This window comes from Gallinula chloropus (assembly GCF_964237585.1).
Source record: "Gallinula chloropus genome assembly, chromosome: 12".
In the NCBI taxonomy this organism is placed as follows: domain Eukaryota; kingdom Metazoa; phylum Chordata; class Aves; order Gruiformes; family Rallidae; genus Gallinula; species Gallinula chloropus.
The window spans coordinates 19,351,795-19,374,182 of record NC_140097.1 but is presented as its reverse complement, the minus strand read 5'-3'; the positions used below and the strand labels follow the sequence as shown (position 1 = coordinate 19,374,182).

General features: G+C 35.8%; 2 protein-coding genes across 2 annotated transcripts in view; one reads left to right on the top strand and one right to left on the bottom strand.

The window, feature by feature from the left end:
* Positions 1-22,388, bottom strand: part of CENPP (centromere protein P) — a gene marked incomplete at both ends in the record, with an annotated part of 136,337 nt that overhangs the window by 57,119 nt on the left and 56,830 nt on the right. The gene's annotated exons all lie outside the window — the stretch shown is intronic.
* On the top strand, positions 10,632-21,632 carry ASPN (asporin; the record flags this gene model as incomplete). The annotated part of the gene is made up of 7 exons (XM_084269729.1): positions 10,632-10,878; positions 13,085-13,197; positions 15,268-15,481; positions 15,812-15,922; positions 18,225-18,318; positions 20,084-20,222; positions 21,435-21,632. 7 exons carry the CDS (start codon positions 10,632-10,634, stop codon positions 21,630-21,632), a joined length of 1,116 nt encoding a protein of 371 aa, XP_084125855.1.

The window sequence follows — 22,388 nt, the reverse complement described above, 5'->3', positions numbered from 1 at the left end:
TGTGAATATTTCATCCCTCATATCTCCTTTTAAATGACTATTCTTTATAAATACGTATGGCTTGCTTTCTTCTAATGCAAGATGGTTCTGAACTTCTTCAGTGGAATTTTTTTCACTAGCATGTTCCAGGCAGAAATCTTTTTCCATCAGTTTGGCTCTCGTAACAAAAAACTCAGGAAGCAAGACTTTTCCTCTTTCAATTAGACCAATTACTCTTTGGGTTTCTATAAAACATTAAAATCCACTACGCTTTCTTACACATTTCCACAGCTGAACTCGAAATGTTTCATGAAGTACTTGGGTTTGAATCTGACACCCACTAATTTCTTTTTTGCTAAACTAGCTTTTGGTTATAATTATCCCCTTTCTTTTTTGATGTCCTATGGGTTCAAATAGATCTGTATTACCTATATTGCATGTTTTGAAGGCTAGGTTAATAGCCTCTGGTAAAACTTTATGTGAAAAAGTGATTAATACTTAATTTTAGTAATTACATGTTGTTCCAATAATCTGACCAAAGCGCAGCCCATGGGTTTATGTGAGGAGACATGCATCTGTTACATTCACTGCAAAACACAGAAAAACGATAAAAACCATGAAACAAAAGTTGCAGTTTGAATCATATGCTGACAACTTAGCAGAGATGCAGTTTGCTAGTTTAACAAAATAAAAGATGTACATTGGCAAGTAAGCTTACTTTGTGAAGTCAAGGCTACTTTGTACTGCTGCAGGCAAGCCAAATGGAAACTACCCTTGGTGGAATATAAGCATTCAAAATAGAACAAAATAAATAGCCTCTGCTTCACAAATTGTTCTACACAAAAGGTTTCATTTTCCATACCACAAGTTCATATGCAATTATGACATGTTTTCTTTCAATTTCCGTAAGTATTTCCACTGAGTGGTACAAGTAACTTCTATCATCTATTGCATTTCTATCTGTGATAAAGAGCAGTGCAAAAGCATCCAGGCAACCAAGCATCTTAACTAACACAGTTCCGGTTTTCCAAATAAATACCTTTGAAGACAGAATATTAGGACATCTGTGAGACAATGCTAACTCCTCTGCTAGTTTCTACATGGCCTTCTAGCTTAGGTTAGAAGCGTTTGTCTTCTGATTTATCTTTTTTAATCAACTCTGTTCTACCATCTACCACACCACATCGCCTCATGCATAACGGCAAGCGATACAGAGCTCACACCTAGATGGAACCAGCCACAGGCCTTCACTGCCAAAATCAGTGCAGCAGATTGAACATTTTGAATACCACACACCCACGGAGGGAATAATGCCAAGAATGGGTTTGTGACGTTACACACGCAAGTTTTGTTTCTTAATACGTAAGCACAACCACTACAAACAGCTGCAGAACCGCAACATATTTACAATGGTGAAAGAGATAGACCTAACAGTATAGTTATTAGATCTGTTATGCTATAGCAAATATTGCAGGTTTTCCCTTAATTTGCATCTAATTGCTATATTTGTTCCTTTCCTTCTTACGCTTCTGGTTTTCCCCATAGGTGAAATGGGAAAAAAGACTAAATGTTAAAATCACCAAAACACTATAATATGTAAGTAATAAAAGTGAATTTAAGTGTCAAGTTGGAAAAAAAAAAAAGATTACATAATAGCATAATTATGAGAAAATAATAAGAAAACCATAACAACAGTGGTTAACAATTAAAGTAGACTTTTTCAGAAGTCTCCCAATATACTTGATGTCAGACCCAACCTTGCACAACAGAGTTACTGCTATTGTGTCAGTGAGACACAAATGAGACCCTCCTATAAAATTCCCAGGGACAAAACACATGTTTGAGAACACAGACTAGATTAATAATTATGGCAGGGAAATCACTTCCTTACTGAAATAATAACCTTCTTTATATTTGTAATGTTTCTGGAAGCTTTCCTTCCAAAAGTAACAAACTGTGTGTTTCAAAACCTGCAAACAAATGCTGTTTGGAGATCTTCCTAGAAACACCATTCCTGTTTCCATCTACAAAACAGTATATGGTCAAAGCACACGCAAACGTTTACAGACCCATGTTCTTCATGAGACACATAAGTTCATACCTACTGCTTCTGTTTCTAACAATCTATCACAAACTGAGTCAAAGTAAACTTCTTTGGGATCTTGGCATTTCTAATACAATATAAATTTCTTTTGTTGATATGTTAGGAGAAAACATAACACCAAATCTAATCTTGTTATCTTTGCAGTCCAACATACTTTGAAAATTTTATTTCATTTTTTCTGGTATACAAAGGACTGGATAGCCAAGTTTATTTTTTCTTAAAACTATCAACTCAATAAATGTTGCTTTTACATTCTGCATAATATGCATCTAGCAAAAGGTTGCATAAGAAAACACATTCATTTACACCACCATATTATTCATACTTTTTGTTAAAACAAAGGGGGAAATGCTAAAAATACCCAGGATTTGCAGGTGATCAGGTTTGTGGGTTTGGGTTGGGTGTTTTTTAATAATTGTTAAACTTTGGCAGAGTAAATGCTTGATACTCAATGAGGAAATGTTGTGCTCGGTCCAGCTTGTATTCAGAAACAGAATATTTTCCTTTAGAACTTATTATCAGAGTGATTCAGTAGTTTGGCACTGGTCACAGAGCTTTTCATTTTAACTACCGTTTGATTTTCCATGAAAGAATGTCTGGTGTTTCTAATGTCTGTAAGGCTGATAAATACCCATATTCTATAAAAATGCTGTGTAACATTATCCAAACTCATAAGGAGCATCAAAAGCAGGACTAACAATTGATGTGCAGAAACCAAAACCGTTTCAAGACCTTCATTCATCAAGCACATGATTTTTCAGGCAGAGCAGCTTCCTAATACAGTTAAGTGCACAAACCTTATTACATGACCAAGGAGATGAGCATCAAGCTGGGAATAAGATAGCTAAGCCATGACAATGATACAGCAAGCTATGAATTCCCCTTTAATATTAGTATGTTGCTACTAAGCGTGAGGGACTTTGACTGCAAAAGAAAACACTAATTCGTTTCAATTTCTAAGTCAGCTGCCTAAAATATGCAAAAAAAGTTATTTCATGCATGATAATAAATAACAAACATTTTATATACATATAAATACTGGAGAATTAAGACAAACTACAGATGCTGAAGCATAGATTTTCTACACTCATCTAGCTTAAACGATATGAGTTCGACTTGGGAAGAGCCAAAACTTTGCTAAAACCAAATATGCAACTGCACTCCACATGGACTGGTTGTGAGCATGAAAGAAATATGTCATGTTATTAAAATGTGATGGAGAGTTTCCAAGGCAGATTTGTGCAGTTGATGTTAGATTCATCACTTTATGTAAACCACATTTATAAACACTGCTAGAAAATGAAATGTTCTTAGTTTGCCTTACAATAACAAGCATATACAAGATCAGCTTAGAAAAAAAAAAAAGACTGCAATGTAAGCATTAACCACATATGGCAGCATATGCTTACTTGCTCACATATATAAACTAATAAAAACATAGTGATTTTCAATACAGAATTCAAGATTAGATTTTATATCACTGATGCGAATATTAAAATGTAAAACACCATCCAATTTTTTTTTTTTTTGCCCTTTGCACATTTCACTAGAGTGAAAGACAATTCTGTAGCACCACACGCTGGGTATACTCCTACCCTTTGCCTCAGATATTCATCTCCTCTACTAATAAAAGTTACACAGGTATTTTAAAGCAAGAGAGAATTCTAATTTTCAACCAATTCTTTCATTAGTGGAAATAGAAGTCACTGAAAAGTTTTGAGCAAACAACTTGACCTCATGTAATATTTTACTTAAAGACATAATATTTCATAGGAAAATACACATCATTTATTTGCTTGCTAGGAAAATACCCTCAGACTACTTTCTTTAAGAGTATCACTTTTCATTAACACCCCAGTGTCAATGATTAGACAATTGTGGCAGACACATTTTTTAACTGAGACATTTAAAAACACAATCTCGCTGTTCATGAAACAGCAGAAACAATAAGATATTATTTTCTCTTTAATAGCATCCTCAATCACCTCACCTCAAATCAATTGCTTTACAACACAGCCAAGAAAGAGCATTTGACCCTACCTCACACAGCTGCAACCACAGCCTTTGAAGGGGTGCACATTCTAGATAAGTAGGCTGCAGTCTCACCCTAAAAAGTGAGAGGAACATTGACCCAATTAGCATCCCCATTCATTCCTTTGCACACTCCAGTTTTCATTCAGAACTCCACAGCTGCCTTACTGTGCTGGCTCAAGTAATGACTTTGGGTCAAAAAATTAAGGTATATCCAAAACAATGATGCCAGAGGGGAATTCTCCAGTAGTAGTTATTTTTTAAAATACTGGAAATAAATTCATGTGTTTAACAGAGCAGGCTCAGAACCTGGATTGAGAACCACTGCCCTGAGTCAGTTGTTAGTACTGCTATCAGCAGGTAAGTTCAGAATCTGGTAGCCAAGAGACTTGAAAAGGTGACTTCTGGGTATTTTATTTTAGAATTGAATTACACTCAATCAAAATATTAAATCTGTGTCTTGAGATATTAAACAATTTCATTACAAGAACAGCATGTCAAATTAAGTAATATTTATTTCTACCATATTGATACCATACCTTGCCTAAAATATACGGGTAATCCATTGTGAGACAGGATGGTGAAGTTTTCCCCAGTCACAACCATGTAGCCACTCTACACATTAGCTTCATTACGCAGTATGGCTACGACAAGCTATGTACAAAGAAATGTGTTCCTATCACCAGAATCAACTGAAGAGATAGTAACTAAAAGTAGATATCCAAGCTTGAAATATTGGCCAAACATCAGGAACAGGGAGCACTGCTGCAAAGCAAGGATCAGCTGAAACTGCTGATTCAACACTTTACTATTGGAAGGAGAAGCGAAAAAGAAACCAGTGCATTTATATGACAACCCTCAAGCCCCACTCTATTCTATTAAAGAGCCAAGAAAGCATCAGAGGGCTTTTTAAACAGCAATTTAATACAAATTTGCGCAAGTAAATGCATCCAAACCAGTCTATTCAAAACACAGGGGAGTGTTTACTTAGGAAGCTTTGGTTTCCAAATGCAGGGAATGCAGATATATGCAATTTGATATTTCAAGTTTAAGATCATATTTCAGATTTTCATGTGGGAATGAGATTGCTTTTGAAACTGTAAATTTATTCCTTGGGAAAAGCGATAGGGAGAATCTTTTTCATCATTCATCTACGCTACTGAAACTGGAACACATGCAAAAGCAATGCAGTGGGTAACATAAGCCTGACCTTTTGTGATATGATGATAACACCTAAGGTTTAATTTCTGGCATAGTGTCTTTTTCATCCTTAGGAAAGTAACAATAGACAAAATAACCAGTATGTGACTTGAACTGACATTTTGCAAACAGCACTATATTACGTGTGTATTTTAAAAAATAAATTAAAAATTCCAGGCTATTTTTCTGTAGCAAGACTGGACTCTCAACAGAGAAAGGAAATAATTAAAGAAACAGATGAAGTCAGATGTGCATGGAACTGGACACATAAAAATTATTGCTAATTTAAACTCTAATGTAACAAACTGTTACACTGAAGTTTTTGCCTTAGGTAAACTCAGTTTGTCATACATTTCTGAAGTTTACATAAGCAGGCAGCCCACTCAAGGTAAACAAAGAATAACCCAGTTCTAAATATTGTGATTTGCTTGTCAGTACAAATATAACTCAGTTCCAATTCCCAAAGGTTTTGTTTTAAGCTCACAACTTCAATCCTTACCACAGAATATTGCAAATATTGTCTCTATTTTAAAGAAAAGATAGGCCTAAGACAAAAGAGAACTAGATAACTATATTGACAAATAAAATCTGATCTACATTTTCCATCCTTGAACACCTTCCCCAGCCAGAGAGTTGTCTACTGAAGGCAAGAGGTTATCATTTACACATAACTACACAACAAAGTCCTGATTTTATAATCTTAGAAAGGTTTGGCAACATGCTGATCACTATAGGCTATTGGTTTACTGTGCCTCTGGCTAAGAGCTCATACTCAAGTCACACTTTTTAAAGAAAACTGGCTAATGAAATCCTAAATAAGTAGCCTGATTCCATGGCAAGAATGACCTGAAATGGACCTCACTGTACTTCCAATGCCCTGATGTCAGCTATTATTAAACTACAGGTTTTACAAAGTCTTCCACTAGACGTCTAGAGTTAAGCCAGAAGTTTTGGCTGTAAGACAAGCAGTGATGAAAAACATATGAGTGGTAACAAGTCGTCTTAATATCATTCGTCAGTACTAAGATGGGCTAATCTGAAGCAGCACTTTACTCTGGTATCACCCACGGTGCCAGGAGGATCAAGAAGTTTGGAAGTAGAATTTTTCTTTATATTTACTTCCCATTTCACAGAACTCAGCCTAACTTCCTTTTTTCCTATTTATTTTTAATGTGAAATAACTGGACATAAAGATCTCAGGTGGATTATCACAGTGCTTCCGGAAGAACTATCAAACTTGCAAGGTATGTCCAGTTTGAATACGTATTCTATTTAAATAGCAATAAAGAATTAACTAACAGACTGTCAGTCACTATATGTGCAGATGAATAATACCAGGTAATTTAGAAGTAGAAGTACCAATTTTTATGGAACACTTGAATATCTACTTTGCAGCTGAAATAATTCTGTATTTGCTACATCTGAACTGCAAAGCAAAAAAAAAAAGCTAAAGTCAATTATTTAACTATTACAGAAAGACTTGTCAGAGCAACTTAACAACTGACAGTAAAAATTCTTTCCTCACTTACCACAATCTGTGCAAATCTATCCTACAGTTATAGCAGCTCTTAGTTACAACTCAGTGTTAACTTTTTGTAATTTGGTGTTGGAGGTGTTTGGTTTTTAAAAGCAGATATCAGCAGAGCAATTAAAAGCAACACATGAAAGAGTGAACTGCAGATGAGCTGCAACCTAAAAATGCTCATAGATAATATTCAGTTACACACATGGTTCAAGCAGTGTTTTCCATACAAAGTAAATACTCTCTAAACATAACCGATTTTGTAAAAGTGCTTTCATTATTATAGTACATAAGTTCAATTTGGACTATTTCTCACAGCAGAAGAATTTCTTCAGTTACCTTAATTATGAAAAATTTCCTCCTATTTTTCTTAAGCAATTTAATTAAATCAGTAGAGTACAGAAGGAGTTAAGCATAAACTCGTTTTATTTCTGGAATGGGACAATGACTAATAGAACCAGAACTATTTTTAAATATAGCTTTCAAAACAGCTAAGGTTCTGCCTTTCTTTGGACAAAATCTGTACACAGTGCAATGATTTGTGTTACTAATGAACACAGGGATTTTTCTTTACCTCTGTAAAGCCCACCACCATATCATTTAAACATTTCCTTTTCAGAAACAATGCCATAGGAAATTTGCTTCCGTGGACTGGTAACAGGAGTGATTTATAAATATAATTTAGTGTTATTAAGTCTTAAACCTTTATCTAGTAACTCTTTCAGTGTCATAATTGGTAAGAGAACACACACCACATGCTGCAGGGCTGGCATGCAACTGCCAAGGACTCCAGACTTTTTTTTTTAAAAATGCACATATCCCAGACTAACAATATAACTTTTAACCTCACAGAAAGTGTTTTTCTTCCCATAACTTCTGTTTAGAATTTTCACATCACGGAACTATTGCACACTTATGTGTGAATTTCCCCTACAATCTCTAAAAGGCTTTAATCTCATTAAGTCACTGTGACATCACTTACATTTAACTAATTATGAGTGGTGGAAAAGATCACCATATTAGCGAGGGTAAGTATATCCCAAACAATTAGTACAGTGATTTTAGGACTGTTACATACTTCAGGAGGGCAAGTCAGCCTTCTAGCATCTCTACAGGTAAAATGCATGCCCTACATTCAGTTCCCTCACTTTGGGGTGGCTAATGTTTCAGGGAAAAGGTGTTATTCGAAAGCTCTTTGTACTGAAGGAAAAGTAGGATTGCTATAAAGAATGTGTAATGAAGAAGTAGATGAGTCCTCCTTGAGTTTGCTACACTCCTCCTCAAATTCACCTTCAAGGTTCTGGTCTGTAAAAGTGAGACTGGACAAGGCCAGACTTTGCCCAAGTAATCATCATCTGTTCAGGCTATTACTCAACAGAACACCTGAGCTGAACAGCTTCTCTAAGTCAATAATACCTGTCCCACCTCTTCCACTCAATGTTCCATCCCCTAAACCAGGCTGTTCCACCCATTCCTTACTGCTGGCTCTGATACTGGGACTTACTCAGTTTATTCACCCAGAAAGAATGTGCTGGAGTGTTTTTTCTTGCTCACTTTAGTTTTATGCTAGTTTAGTGAGTTCAGTCAGCTCAGGGAACAGCCTAAATGGAAGAGCTGGTATGAGAGAACTGCTGGGAGCAGAACCATCCTCAATGGCAGCAATGGACTATCAGTACAGCTGTATTCCTGAACTGCACCTTCTGAAACAATTAAATACTTCATCAAATTCTCATGGTAAAATAATTAAAGCATTTCCAGAAAGATTACTAGGGTATTGGATTCTAGGTTTTCATTTTCTTTTAATTATCTTACTCTTGAAGTTAAAGCATGCAGAAAGTTTGTACAAGTTCTTTAAGATAAACTGCAGAGTCAGAGCATTTCTACAGAGATGTCTCAACATCTATTTAATGGGAACCTCAAAACCTCAGCCAGGAAAAATAATTAAAAGTCTCCATAGAACCCAGTTCTTTGGAACGCATTATTCGGCAGTTCTTTGGCCAATGCAAACCCCTAACTACAAAGCCCATTAGCAATAAGGAGTTCCTAATGGCAACGTGGGAAGATGAAGGAAGGGCCTTCTCTCTTTAAAAAAACAAACCCAACAAACAACCAACATATCACAGCCAGGTCCAGAAGATCTATAATAAACAGAAGTTAGCAGTACTGAGACATTCAAGCACTGGAGCAGGCTGCCCAGGGAAGTGGTGGAGTCACCACATCAGAAGGGATTTAAAAGACCTGTAAATGTGCCATTTAGGGAAACAGCGGTAAACTCTGCAGAACTAGGTTCATGGATGGACTCAATAATCTTAAAGTTGTCTTTTCCACTAAGGCGATTCCACAGCACTATGATTTGTGCTACAGCACTTTATATTCTACATGCAGAAACTGTACAAGAATGCTGAATAAAGCACAGACCATTCTGTCACTTAATACATAAGCATTCAGGGGAAGATCAGCCTGAGAGCCCATCTGTGAACACCCATTCATTAAAGCACTTGCCCAGGAATAAGGAGAACTCTCAAGTCTGAAAGGCTTCAAACAGTCTTTTCACAAAGAGTTGCAATACTTATTATCTCCATTTGCCCTTCTAATTTTTTAGGAGTACTTAGTCAAGAAAATCACCTTTAGAATAAAATCGAGTATGTAGAAAACATCTAAGGGTTTTGACCTATGGACTGCTATACTATAGGGACTGGCTTTCCCAGGCTAAAAAAAAATCTGGTAAAACTATGACTCAGAGAAGCTGAATGAAGTTAAATGAAGAGCTGTGATGAGACAGCACCTGGCAGATTCTTCTAAAGACAAATCTACTTTTAAAGTCCTTTGTAATTTCTATGTTGTCAGTAACATCAGAAAAAAGAAATGTAGCTACCTGACATTGGGCTCTTTGCTTTGAAGGTATACTAGCTGCTAAAACATCTGTCTTCCAGACTGAAGCACCTGTGATTACAAAGGAAATACAGGCAATCTAGAAAGCTGATGGGGTTTATGGCATTTCATTCAAGCACAGCACATTTAGAGCTCCTTTCAGCTGGCTGCCTGGCTAGCATGTACAAGCCCTAGGACAACAAAACTAAGTTGAAAAACTGTTTATTGAAAATATACACACATACAAGTATTAGTTTTCAGATGTAATTTAAGTTACTGATTTCAAACAACACAGATACAGAGCTTGCCTTGTCAGAGAAGAGCCCTCATGAAATATAAGTCATACACAAACGTACCTGCATTAAAATGCAGAGATGAACATCGAGAGCAATAATATACAGATAACTGAAATTTGGGGAAAATGGTTGTCAGGACTGAAAATTCTAATTTTCCAGATTAGAATAAGAAGGGTTTAATTAGAAGTATTTAGGAAGTAGAACAAGTGCTTAGGGAATATCCTAATGAGTGCATTTTATGTATAGCTAGTCAAGTATTTCCCAATTATCTAAATACAAACAGCGTATATAAACCCGTGTATTATCAGTAAAATCTGTTACAAAAATTACACTTCAAACCTGAAGCAAAAGATACTTTTAAAAAGTTAAACCACTTGTCTATGGCATTAATTTCTGATGAATTAATGTTTTATAGTATTTAACGCATGATTTCATAATAATAGTATTCTTTGTGTTTCATATACAAATTAAACCTTAATAGTCATAGCAGACCATGTTTCAGGACCACAGACTGCAGCAGTGAGTCAAGTAAATACTTGACTATTTGTTGTTTCACATTCACTCAGGTCTTGTGTTGGGTTTTTTTCTTTACTTTCCTCCTCAGATTGGCTACCCTGATTAAGAAGACATGAAAGAATACACACTTCTCCTCTTTTTGGCTCTGTGCTCTGCCAAACCTCTTATTGGTCCTTCATACTTTACACTAAAGAATATGATGCTCCAAGATATGGAAGAAGATGATGATGATGATGACGATGACAACTCTCTATTTCCAACCACTGAACCAATTATACCACTAATTCCTTTTGATCTATTCCCAACATGCCCCTTTGGATGCCAGTGCTATCTGAGAGTTGTCCATTGCTCAGACCTAGGTAAGAATGAATATGTGTGTCTGTTCTCCACTACACTCTCCTTTGGAGGATTTGCTTTTTAAAAAGGTGAAACCTACAGCTCTAGAAATTGCATACATTGACACATTCCTGCAGTGGTCATTTTCAAAGGGAACTTACCTTTTTTCAGTTAGACTTGCAAACCATATCAAATTCATAGCCAGCAAATAATCTGTGGCCAGCACACAACATGTTCTTCCAGTTTACATGCATCAGTTTAGAGAATTCAGAATCCCCTATAGCCACCTTCCATTAGCAATGATGATGTCTATTGATACCAGCAGTGAGTGAATGGGAAGGCATGGAGAATACATAACAACATTCTAAAACTATTTATCTGAATCAATAATTAGTTTATCCACTAAGAAAATCAAAGACTACAAAAAATGTTTATATTTACATTTTAGACTACAATTTCTCCTGTTCATTTACTTTCATGAAGTTATATTTAAGCAGAGGAACACAAGTTTGCTGTACCTTCTGTTTGCATTAGAAAAGCTATTAGTCCCCTCTCAAAAAGGACTCTGTTGAAGTGCTCTACTTCATTCACAACCAACAAGAAAACAACAAAAAAAGACCACAAACCAATGATAAGGGAGTTTAACATCAGCACATAAGTGGGTTTGCTCAGCTTCACTTCCACTAACATGAGCACCACTGATAATATTTTAACCAAAGGCAAATCTGCTACTGTCACTGTTGCAGATACATACTAATTCTTAAATATGAACTCATTATTACTGATTAATTATTAATTCATCATCAATTATTAACTCATTATGAATGAATTCCAGTTCTTGAAGGGGAAAGCTGGGGAAGGACTGTTTGTAAGGGCATGTAGAGAGGATGCAACAGCTTTGAACTACAGTAGGGAAGGTTTACATGAGCCATTAGGAAGAAGTTCTGCGCTCGGGGTGGTGAGAACCTGGCAAAGGCTGCCCAAAGAGGTGGATGCCCCATCCGTGGAGGCATTCAAAGTCAGGCTTGATAAAGCTCTGAGCAATCTGATGTGCTTACAGGTGTTACTGCTCACTGCAGGGGGGTTGGTCTAGATGACATTTAAAGGTCCCTTCCAACCTGATGCAGTCTGTGATCCTTTATCTCTCCCATTAGTGCCCATTGAAGTTTTCCCACGATTCTAGATAAATCACAGGACTATGCTCCTGCTGCCAGCACACTGATAAATGACATTTGTTCTCATCACAGTTCTGCCACCATCCTAAACTTAATCCAAGACTCCACAAGTTTTAGAAATGATCAATACATAAATTGCTGTGGTTTATAAAAGGTATCATTATTAAGAAACGAAAATAAACTTGTGCTGATAGCAAAAAACGATGGTCATTGCCTCTGTCTTACAGACTGCAAGCAGCTTTAAGTTCACATGTAGAAAAAACCACCCTATTAATAGATTTCATCTTTAAATAACTGCAAACTACTAATTATGAAATAATTGTTAATAAACCGGAGCAGCATTCATCATTTGATGCATCATCATTTCCATTAGAAAGCAAGTGACTATCCTTGCACTATACATAGGCTCTTCTGCTGATTCAGGATTTCAGATGGCATGAGCTGAAGTTTCTCCAACAGTGAACTGCAGTGGGGGATTTATACAACTGGCAATTAAGTACTGGCAATTGAAAGACCATCTTCTGTCCACCTTTAGCACATACACAATTCTCAGCCCTAATGTTACCTGTATGGCTATATAATGATGGTGCCCATGCAACGGATAGGGCAGTGTAGAGGCAGAAAGGAGCATTAAAGCACTGAGCAGAGAAACCTTCACAGCCACTGCAACAGCCCTGTCCCTCAGTCCCGAGCCACAGTCCCAGATCCTCCAAGCACTGCTTTTACAAGGATTTACAACATCAGAACAACCTGTGCTCTGAGGCTGCTTATTTTCCAGATGCAAGGAATCTGCAATGAGCCCCTCACTTAAGCTTTTCATGGTCAGGATAGAAGCAGTTTCTCCTGAAACTATCCACACATTATCATACATTCTCACACCACTAGTTCACCTCATTATTCAATATTCTTTTCTATATTTTGCTTTATGGCTGTTCTTATTTTATTTCCAATCCCAATCATCAACAATTTTACAGTGTTCTGCTGTTCGCAGTTAATTTCTTTGGATTTACATACAGAGATGTAATGTGTCTGTTTATCTCACATATTTCAATAGGTTTGACATCAATACCTCGCAACATTCCACCGGACACTCGTATGATTGACCTTCAAAACAACAAAATTAAAGAGGTCAAGGAAAACGATCTCCAAGGACTCACATCACTTTATGTAAGCGTGCTGTTCTCCAAGTTCAAAATCTTATTTAGCAATCTAAAATAGGTTGGTACTTTTAAAATACAAAAGACATTTTTTCTTCTCCGACAGTATCCAAAAAATAGTCTAGTACCTGCATATTTGATTGCTCCCACACACTAAGAAGCAAACTCTGAGCTGTAGCACTATGCTACTTTCTATAATATTCAGAAAATGTACCGTTTATACATCACCAAAATCATCCTCAAGGTTTACTCAGTCCTTTGTACACACAGAAACCCTCCCTACATTTTAAAGGCTACAAGAGAAGTACTCCTTTTTTGTCTGCTTAGCTGTAAAATAAAAAGCTTAATCTCATAGGAGAATGAGAATAATATTTTCTGAGGGTATACGCAAAAGCAGACAGCACACAAGTGACACAAGTGCCACTGAAACCAAGGCTACAAACCCAATTGACCTGAACAGAAAACAGGCCAACATTGAATTTCTGATAGAGCCATGTGCTTCACCAGTATTTTTCAAGACACTCAAGTATGGCTGTAAAGTCCAGCTTTAAAAAATTATCACTACCAACGGATAAATCTAGATACTTACATGAGTCTCAGAGACAGATTAAATCTTAAAGGTAGATTAAATCTGGTTGAACTCAGAATACTTATTTCCATAAAGTGTCACTCTAGGTCCAGTACCAACATTGACAATTTAAAAATTTTCATTTTAAAAATGAAAAAATCATTCAAAAAAGTTATAATAATGACATTCTATTTCACATCAGAAAGAGATGAAATACGCATTGAACTCACATAAACCAAATCCTTTTCAGTCATATTTGGTTTCTGAGCAAGAACTAAAAATTTACTTGACCTAAGTGGTTTTGAATGGGTTTGTTTTTCATTATGGATTAAACTAGTGTAGAAAAAATGAAACAAAAATTCAAGAGATTGTTTCCAATCCCCTATAGTATCCCGTGTCCAAGTGCAACATGGTCTTACCAGCAAGTTCAGGGTAATCTTGCGAACTGTGATTTATAAAAGAAAAAGAAAGGGGAAAAAAATCGTGTAGAAATGAACTTCCAGAGACCAAGAAACTCACTGGAACACATCAGCAATCACCACATTATGTATCAGTTACCATTAATTATGTGATAGCTGAAAAATCTGATGTTTTGATTGTTCTCATCGGTTAATTTATGGCAAGGCCTAACAAAACTTTTACTGAAAAGATAGTTTACTTTATCCAACTTGTCTGAGCATTAGTCTACTTAGCAAAGGCACAGATGGCAACTTGGATTAGAAAGGAGCATTTCCTGTTTATTTCCCTAAGCTATCCCCATTTTTTCAGGGGGGTGGGGGTGGTGTAGATTCATTCTGGTCTGCTCTAATTTTTTTCCCCACAATTCCAAGCAGCAGATGACAGTTCAAAGAAGTAAAAAGGAACAAGAATTAACAGGCCAGATACGGAACAGAGATGTGATTTTATGTGAAAACTTCTTACAAGTTCTCTGATAACACATATTAACCGAGAACAAAAGTCCCCAAAAAAGGATTAGTGTACTGTACAGTCAAAAGAGACTTAAATTTAGAGGAGTTGGAAAATTAGGGCAAATAATGTACATGAGCTTTCTAGAGACATTAACTTCTAAGAAACTCGGATTATAAACCTGATTTTTATTTTGCAGCATTAGACCAAAATAAAAGATGAAATCCTGAGTTTTGAGAATTTACCTCCATTAAGGAACAGCAGCAGCAATAAAAAGAATAAAACCCCCATACAATCACACAAAATATATGAAGACAAATGTACTGTTTTGCCAATTCCTCTCATTATCATTAGTATCTTGTCAGTTCTGACTTTTCTCAACCTTCTAGTTGATGTTCCAGCATCCAAATTCTTTGCCTTTCACAATCAAGTAAAATGCCCAAAGTATACACAATATGATTAAGTTTGGCATGATGGGAAAATGGACTATTTTATACATTTGTTAAATTATATAGCAATTATATAATTTATAGTACTTAAAATTCAAACTTATAATGTTCCTGTATAGAAATATTTTCTTTGTATTGTTCTTCCCATATTGCATAGGCGCTGGCTTTGAACAACAACAAAATATCCAAGATCCATCCCAAAGCCTTTCAACCAACAAAGAGGCTACGACGACTGTATTTATCCCATAACCAGCTAACTGAGATTCCAACAAATCTACCAAAAACTTTAGCAGAGCTCAGAATTCATGCTAATAAGGTTAAGAAAATTCACAAGGACGCTTTTAAAGGAATGACATCTTTACATGTTTTAGGTAAGTTCAATTGAGCAGAAAAGGAAGTGTCTCTAATAAAAATGTAACTTATTATATGTAACTTCCATTCAAACATTTTCTCAACTACTTAAGTTTTATATGAAGTTGCTACCTCGGTCAAGTTTCTGGTAACCCTGGAAGCCAAATTACACAGTTGTTATTCACTGAAAGTTCTGACTTCCCTCAGAATAGGTAACCAAAGCTAAGCATTAATTAATGCTTAGAACATTGGAAGTTATAAATAAAATTAAATCAGCTGTTCGTAACTTAGTCTAACATACACAAAATTCCTATGCCATAAATACTGTTGTTTTTTTTCCCCTTGGACAGAAATGAGTGCAAATCCTCTTAACAATGATGGAATAGAACCAGGAGCTTTTGAAGGTGTAAATATCTATCATATACGAATTGCAGAAGCTAAATTAACTTCAATTCCTAAAGGTATGCTTTGTTTTACCTTTGGTATTTTACTTATACCAGTACAATCCTACATAAAACACTTAACCATGTATATGACTGTTAAAATGTTGGTGATTGTTTTTTATTGGTCATTACTATCAAACCACCTCAGCTTATTTTTCTGTTCATAGCCAATTCTGCATCTCCAAGGTGCGTCTACACATGCACACATTCACTCTCCAGCCCCCTCTCCTGCCTTTTCCTTGTCAGTCCACTCCTCTGGACAGAGTCATCCATAGACTTGTCAGGTGAAAACATGGGAAGAAAATGATACTAACACGCCACATCGCATCAGCCTCTCAAAGATCCTTATAAAGCAAGGATACCGCCCTGACCCCAATCGTTGGAACAAAAAATTCCCACTTTATGCATTTAAAATGAAACCCCAAAATTTCTAACGTCAATAATATTTCCAGTGAATCTATAGCTCAACTATATTCTGCAATATAACCACTGTAATGCAAAACCCAATACAGCTTTTTATACAGCTTTTAATGGGGTTTTGCCACATAAAATTTCATCTTAACATTTAATTAAATTCAACATAACGTACGGCAAAATCAAATCACTCCTTCATATAAAACTACTAACTTGCAACATGGCAGCAGCAATAAATTAACACACTAACTTTACAAATCACTGACCTTCACATACAAACACGCAGCATGAAGGAACTCAGTACTATGCTCTACTTGCATGTTCTGTAGGTCTGCATAATAATTAACCAAATTCCCATTTTAAACTGCTCACAACTAGTAGATTAGTGAAAATGCAGGAAGCAAAGCATACAACCATCTTATATCATTCATTAACTTACAGGGAAACCAAATGTCAGCCCTAAGACATATCTTTCTGGATCATTCAGACAGATAACTTGTTTCTCGTTAAATTTAATCTGTTCTTGTAGACAAATATCTACGTAAAAGCATCCCTGTAGGAAAGAACACTAAAATAAAGACCCAACAATAAAACCAACTAACCCCTATGGTTCAGATAGTTTTAAGATCAGGAACTGTCTGGCTACCTATGATAACCTGCCCTACATAAAAAACCCACCAAACCACAACTCAACAAGCAGACCTCCTTCTATCATCATCATAATACCATATCCTGTGACTTCTCCCAAAAAACATCCATAAAATGATTCAGATTTTGTCTTTGTTATTGAGTTCTCTTCTCTAAGGAAACAACACAGCTTGAGGTTCCATACACAGTGCCATACACATAAACAAATCCTAAACAAACAGGATTTCATGATGAACACATTCTACACAGATGGAAACGAGGTTTGCAAAGTCTTTTTTCTGCATATGTTACGATGACACAAAAAGATTTAAAAAAATGTAATTTACAAACCGCACTTAAAATCTAAAATGGACAAATAGGTAGTCTTCCCTCTTAATGCTGTAACTCAAGACAAAAGAAGCACCCATTGGAGTGGTAAACTGGAATGTAAAATGGGAAAAAGCACACACACACACACACACCCCCCCCAATAGTAATGGCAATGGGAGCAGCACTTTTCTAAGCCAGAGTAATAACAGTGTGATTTAGCCTTGCTTAGTGTCAGGGTGCCATTTAGACAGATGCTAGTAAAACTGAATTTAAGATTTTCATATAGAAATTCAAAGGTATGACTATCTGTCTCTGCCCTCACTAAAAGGATATTGTAAAAAAACATTCTCCATCTTCAGGTCCATTCACTGGCAGTTCTGATTTGGGACTATTTAGTACCAACAGGAAAAAACCTTCCACATACTGGCAGGGGAAAGAGCAAAATGGTTCATTTTGCTTAGAGAATTCTGAGTTTTCCTTCCAGATCACATGTTAGGAGCTAAAGCAGCACAACTGTTACATCACTTGGAATAAAACACATTTCTACAAAATCTGTGACAAGTTCCACATGAATAGGATTTTGACTGTTAGATAACTGCACATAACATAAAATTCACATCTTTGACAGGTTACCCTAAAAGTAAGTGAAAGCCAATATAAAAAAGCTAGCAAATTATACCGGAGTTTGGAACTCTGAATTCTTAATGTTAGCATGCGCAGGTTTCTTTTTAGTTACTGTTTTAAACCAAATGACCTTGATGTTTCTTGGTGGTTTGTTTTTGTTTTGTTAGAAAGTAACATACTTGTTTCTAACACCCTCTCCTTTGATGCAGGCAACCCCTCTCCAAGGTTCTTCACCACATCCTAAACAAAAAGGAAAGAAGCATAATATTCCAACAAAAATAAAAAGGCTTGTTTTTCCTCACACTGTATATTTGTTTTTCATCAGACTTGCCCTCCAGTCTATTAGAACTTCATTTAGATGACAACAAGATCACGGCAATCGAACTTGAAGATTTTAACCGGTATAAAGACCTCCAAAGGTAAAATTCCCATGCAGAAAGCTTTTATTTGCTAAGAAGTCAGATAGGATCTCTTTATTTGATACCTCTCTGTTTAATAGAAGAAAAGAGAACTAAAATGTTTAAGTGTTTTCATAAGAACATCTGTAAATAAGACCAAACTTAAAACAAAACAACCATTAAAATTCACTATTTCAGTTGGAAAGGGCCCTAAACAATCATCTGGTCCAACTGTCTGACCAATTCAGGGATGACCAAAAGTTTGGTCCTGTTAAGGGCATTGCCCAAATTCTGCTTACCCACTGACTGGCTTGGGGCATCCACCACCTCTCCAGGAAGCCAGCTTCAGTGTTTGACCACCCAACCTTGCTATTACTTGTCTTGTTCACAATGAAAGAGTATGTTAAGAACACCTTTTGATTACAAATTGCAATCATAAATTCTTACCTCCTGGCACACAGGTGTTGCATAACATCACATGGCTATTCTATAACAGCTATTAATCTGCTTGATGTCTCAATTAAGCACTGCATGTACTCCTGTTTCTCATATCCAGTATATGAACCTCTGTGGTCATATTATTTATCAACGGCATTTAGTGTTTTTCTCTAGCCTGCTCCCTATCAGGCCCCGGCATTTTAACTCCTCAGTCACTCATCTCACAAATCATCCCCCAAAATGAAGTAAACAACAACATCACTTGCATTTTGTTTTAGGAATGGAATGCCTTTCTTGCAACTAAATTTCTAGATTTAAGAGTCAGAATAGTTTTTTAATTCCAGAGAAGGCCTAAGTGTACTGGAAGGAACGACTCCAAAGGAAAACATAAAAGGAAAGCATGAAAAGGGGAATCTGAGATTTGTTTATACCAACACTAGTAAATTGTAAGAGAAGATCAATTCATGTCACTAGCCAGAGAGAAATACAGTAGCTGGTGAAGGAAACAACTTGACAACTATTTTCAAAAGTGACAGGGTTTAAAGAAAAAACATGTTTCTGAGGAATGGTTCACTGATAGAGAACAAAAGGAGGAAGTTCTTTCTGTAAAGCTCAGTTAAGTATTCTGAAAATGTGGCTGAGCAGCCCTGAATTTTGGATTTTGTAATAGAAACTCCTATCCAAGAGGAATTACTGAACCACATTTAGATACCACCATCATTTTCTGAAGAAATTAAGAAAGAAGAAAAAGGTGATTGCAGCATGTGTGGAAAGAGCAACTCCAAACTGACTGTACCTCCTGAATCATCGTCCCAGCAGCACAGGCTCAAGCCTTATCGCAAAAAATCTAAAGCCTAAATTAAAGAAAATGTGGAAATTAGGAAGTAGTCCTGCTTAATTTCAAAATATGAAGTTTTTAGCTAAGCTATATATATATATGTTTCTATATAAGACTCTTTCTTCCTTGCCTATTTATTAAAGCGACACTTATTACTGTGAGCTTATTTTGTAGCTCTCTCTCTTGCTAAAAAGGCATTTCTTTTACAAGCTGATTGGTTGACATGTATCATTTTAACTCTTGCCACTCAAAGTGGGAAAAACTGCATGAAAACTGGACAACGGCTCACATCAGCTAGCTGCTGTCCTTCAAGTGGAGATTCAATTAAGAAAAATTAGTTTTTAGATCAGTGGTGGGATTTTTTTCTTATCACAGTGGTAAGCTTTCATCATCTTTCCCCAGTTTATTTTAACCTATGTCTACTCCTGTGTATTTCAATCCTCTTACTACACTCCTCAATGCTACTGTGAATCTCAATTTTTAATTAAATGTTCCTTGTACTTTTTCTAGGCTAGGCCTTGGGAATAATAAAATCAAAGATGTGGAAAATGGAAGTTTTGCCAACATACCAAGTATACGTGAAATCCATCTCGAAAAAAATAAGCTCAAGAAAGTTCCTCCTGGATTACCTCAACTGAAATATCTGCAGGTCAGATACTAAATTTAATAGAAAGCTCTGGTATTTATGAGTTGCTTGACTTTCACACTGCCACATTCATTAGGACATAATTAAAAAGCATAATTAACTGTCACATATTTTGACATGACTCACATCCTAGGAAAACCTGAAATCATGTGTGTACTTAAAGAAATGAGCAAGAGCAAACAGCAGCAACACTTCCTAGAAAAAAACCCCAACAACCCCAAACAGAAAACACATGCTACACCCAGAAAATGAGTTCAGAAAGTTTGCTACAGTTTTGTTCTGGTTTATGTATTAACAGACCAGAGTGGAAAATCTTTCATTCCTACTCTGAAAAGCCTTAATCCAAAGAAAATTACTTATGAAGGTGAAATAATGAGATAATGGTTTAGATGTATATATTTAGAACTAGATAAATCTTGAATAAAGTGCTTACAAAACAATGCTTTCAATTCTGTACCAGCAATTATAATCAAATGTTTCCTAAGATGACATATACCCTAGGATACAGAGCAGAACCAAGCTTGGTGAAGCACAAAGAAACGTACAGATGGCAGAGCACATGATAAAATATTTCATAAAAGATTTTTCTTAGGAAATATTTCTTTCTACCTCTCAATTCACTTGTATTTCACCCAAATATCAACTTAAAATGTAATGTAAAATCAAATATACAAAATAATTCTTTCGTCAATGCACTTCATTTTACTTAATTTCCGAAGTTTACTATCTCAAGTCCCCCCTTTTCTTTTAGTAAGCAACATCATCATCAAACTTATCTGTTCCTATAACCATAATAAAAAATGGCTTCAAATATGAACACTTCAACTACTGAAAGAGTGGGAGAATATCCTACTACTTTCATTATAATTCTTACTACAAAATAGAAATATAAAACTGCATTTTAGGAAAACGTTGCCTAAGAATAGAGTCAAATTATATTGACAACATACTGACAAACTATCTTTTTTTTGTGGGATGGGCTATGGAAGAAGGGCAACATTTTTAAAAGATTTAACACATTTTTAATTCCTATTATTATTAAGGCATGCATCATCCAAGTGATCTTACAGGACATCTCAGTTAAACAATAGATGTTTAAATAATTCTACCATTTACAGAATCACAGACTCACAAGGTTGGAAAAGACCTTTGAAGATCATCAAGTACAACCATTCCATGCTAACTATTGTATTTTACTGTTTCTTATTGCTGCAGGTCGTCTTCCTTCATTCAAATCATATTGCAAAACTGGGAGTGAATGACTTCTGCCCAACAGGAGGAAGAAAGAAGAAAGCGTTATACAGTGGCATAAGCCTCTTCAATAACCCTGTAAAGTACTGGGAGGTTCAACCTTCAACTTTCCGGTGCATTTTAGCCAGAAACAGTGTGCAACTTGGAAATTTCCTCAAATGATACCCAAGTTGGTCATTTGAAAAAGCAACTTGTTCAAATCAATTCTACAATACTTGAAATTTTGCAGAAAATGCCAATTTTACACTATTTAACCAGTTTACAAAGTATTACTGTTTCAAAGACAATTAATTAGAAACAATGTTAGTAGGATCCGTTGTATCATTTGACAATATTCAACCTACATTTGAATAATTTAAACAAAAGGCTTTATATCTTACTGAATGACATTTGGAAGTGGAACTGGAAACTGTATTTGACGTTTCCTATTATAGATGTTGAATTCTTTACTTATATCACATAGTTTTGACATTCTTTCAAGTAAATTCTAAAACTCAAGTGGAAGTGACTTTTTCCACAGTGAGGACCTTTTCCTCTGCCAAAAACTGTTGCAAGAAAAGTTGCAAAAATAATACACCAGACTGCAAGGACAACTTCTTGTGCTATTTTTGATATTCAGAGAAGGTGCGATATGAAAGTACTGAGAGTTCTTTTGTCTCTAAACTAGAACACATTTTTATAATCTATTAAATGAGATAAAAGGCAGGTTTATGTCAAACTAAAATGCTAATTTTTTTTGTATTTTTCTTGCAACTCTTGGAGGGAAATCTCCTTCAATGTTTTGCTATCAATATAATCAGATGCACTCTGAACATTTAAAAGGTAGGATTCAAGATCTATCACATGCTTCAAGCTTAATAGGAATGATTATTAAACTCCCTTTAGGCCAGCACAAACATTTCCTTTTATCTCTAACAA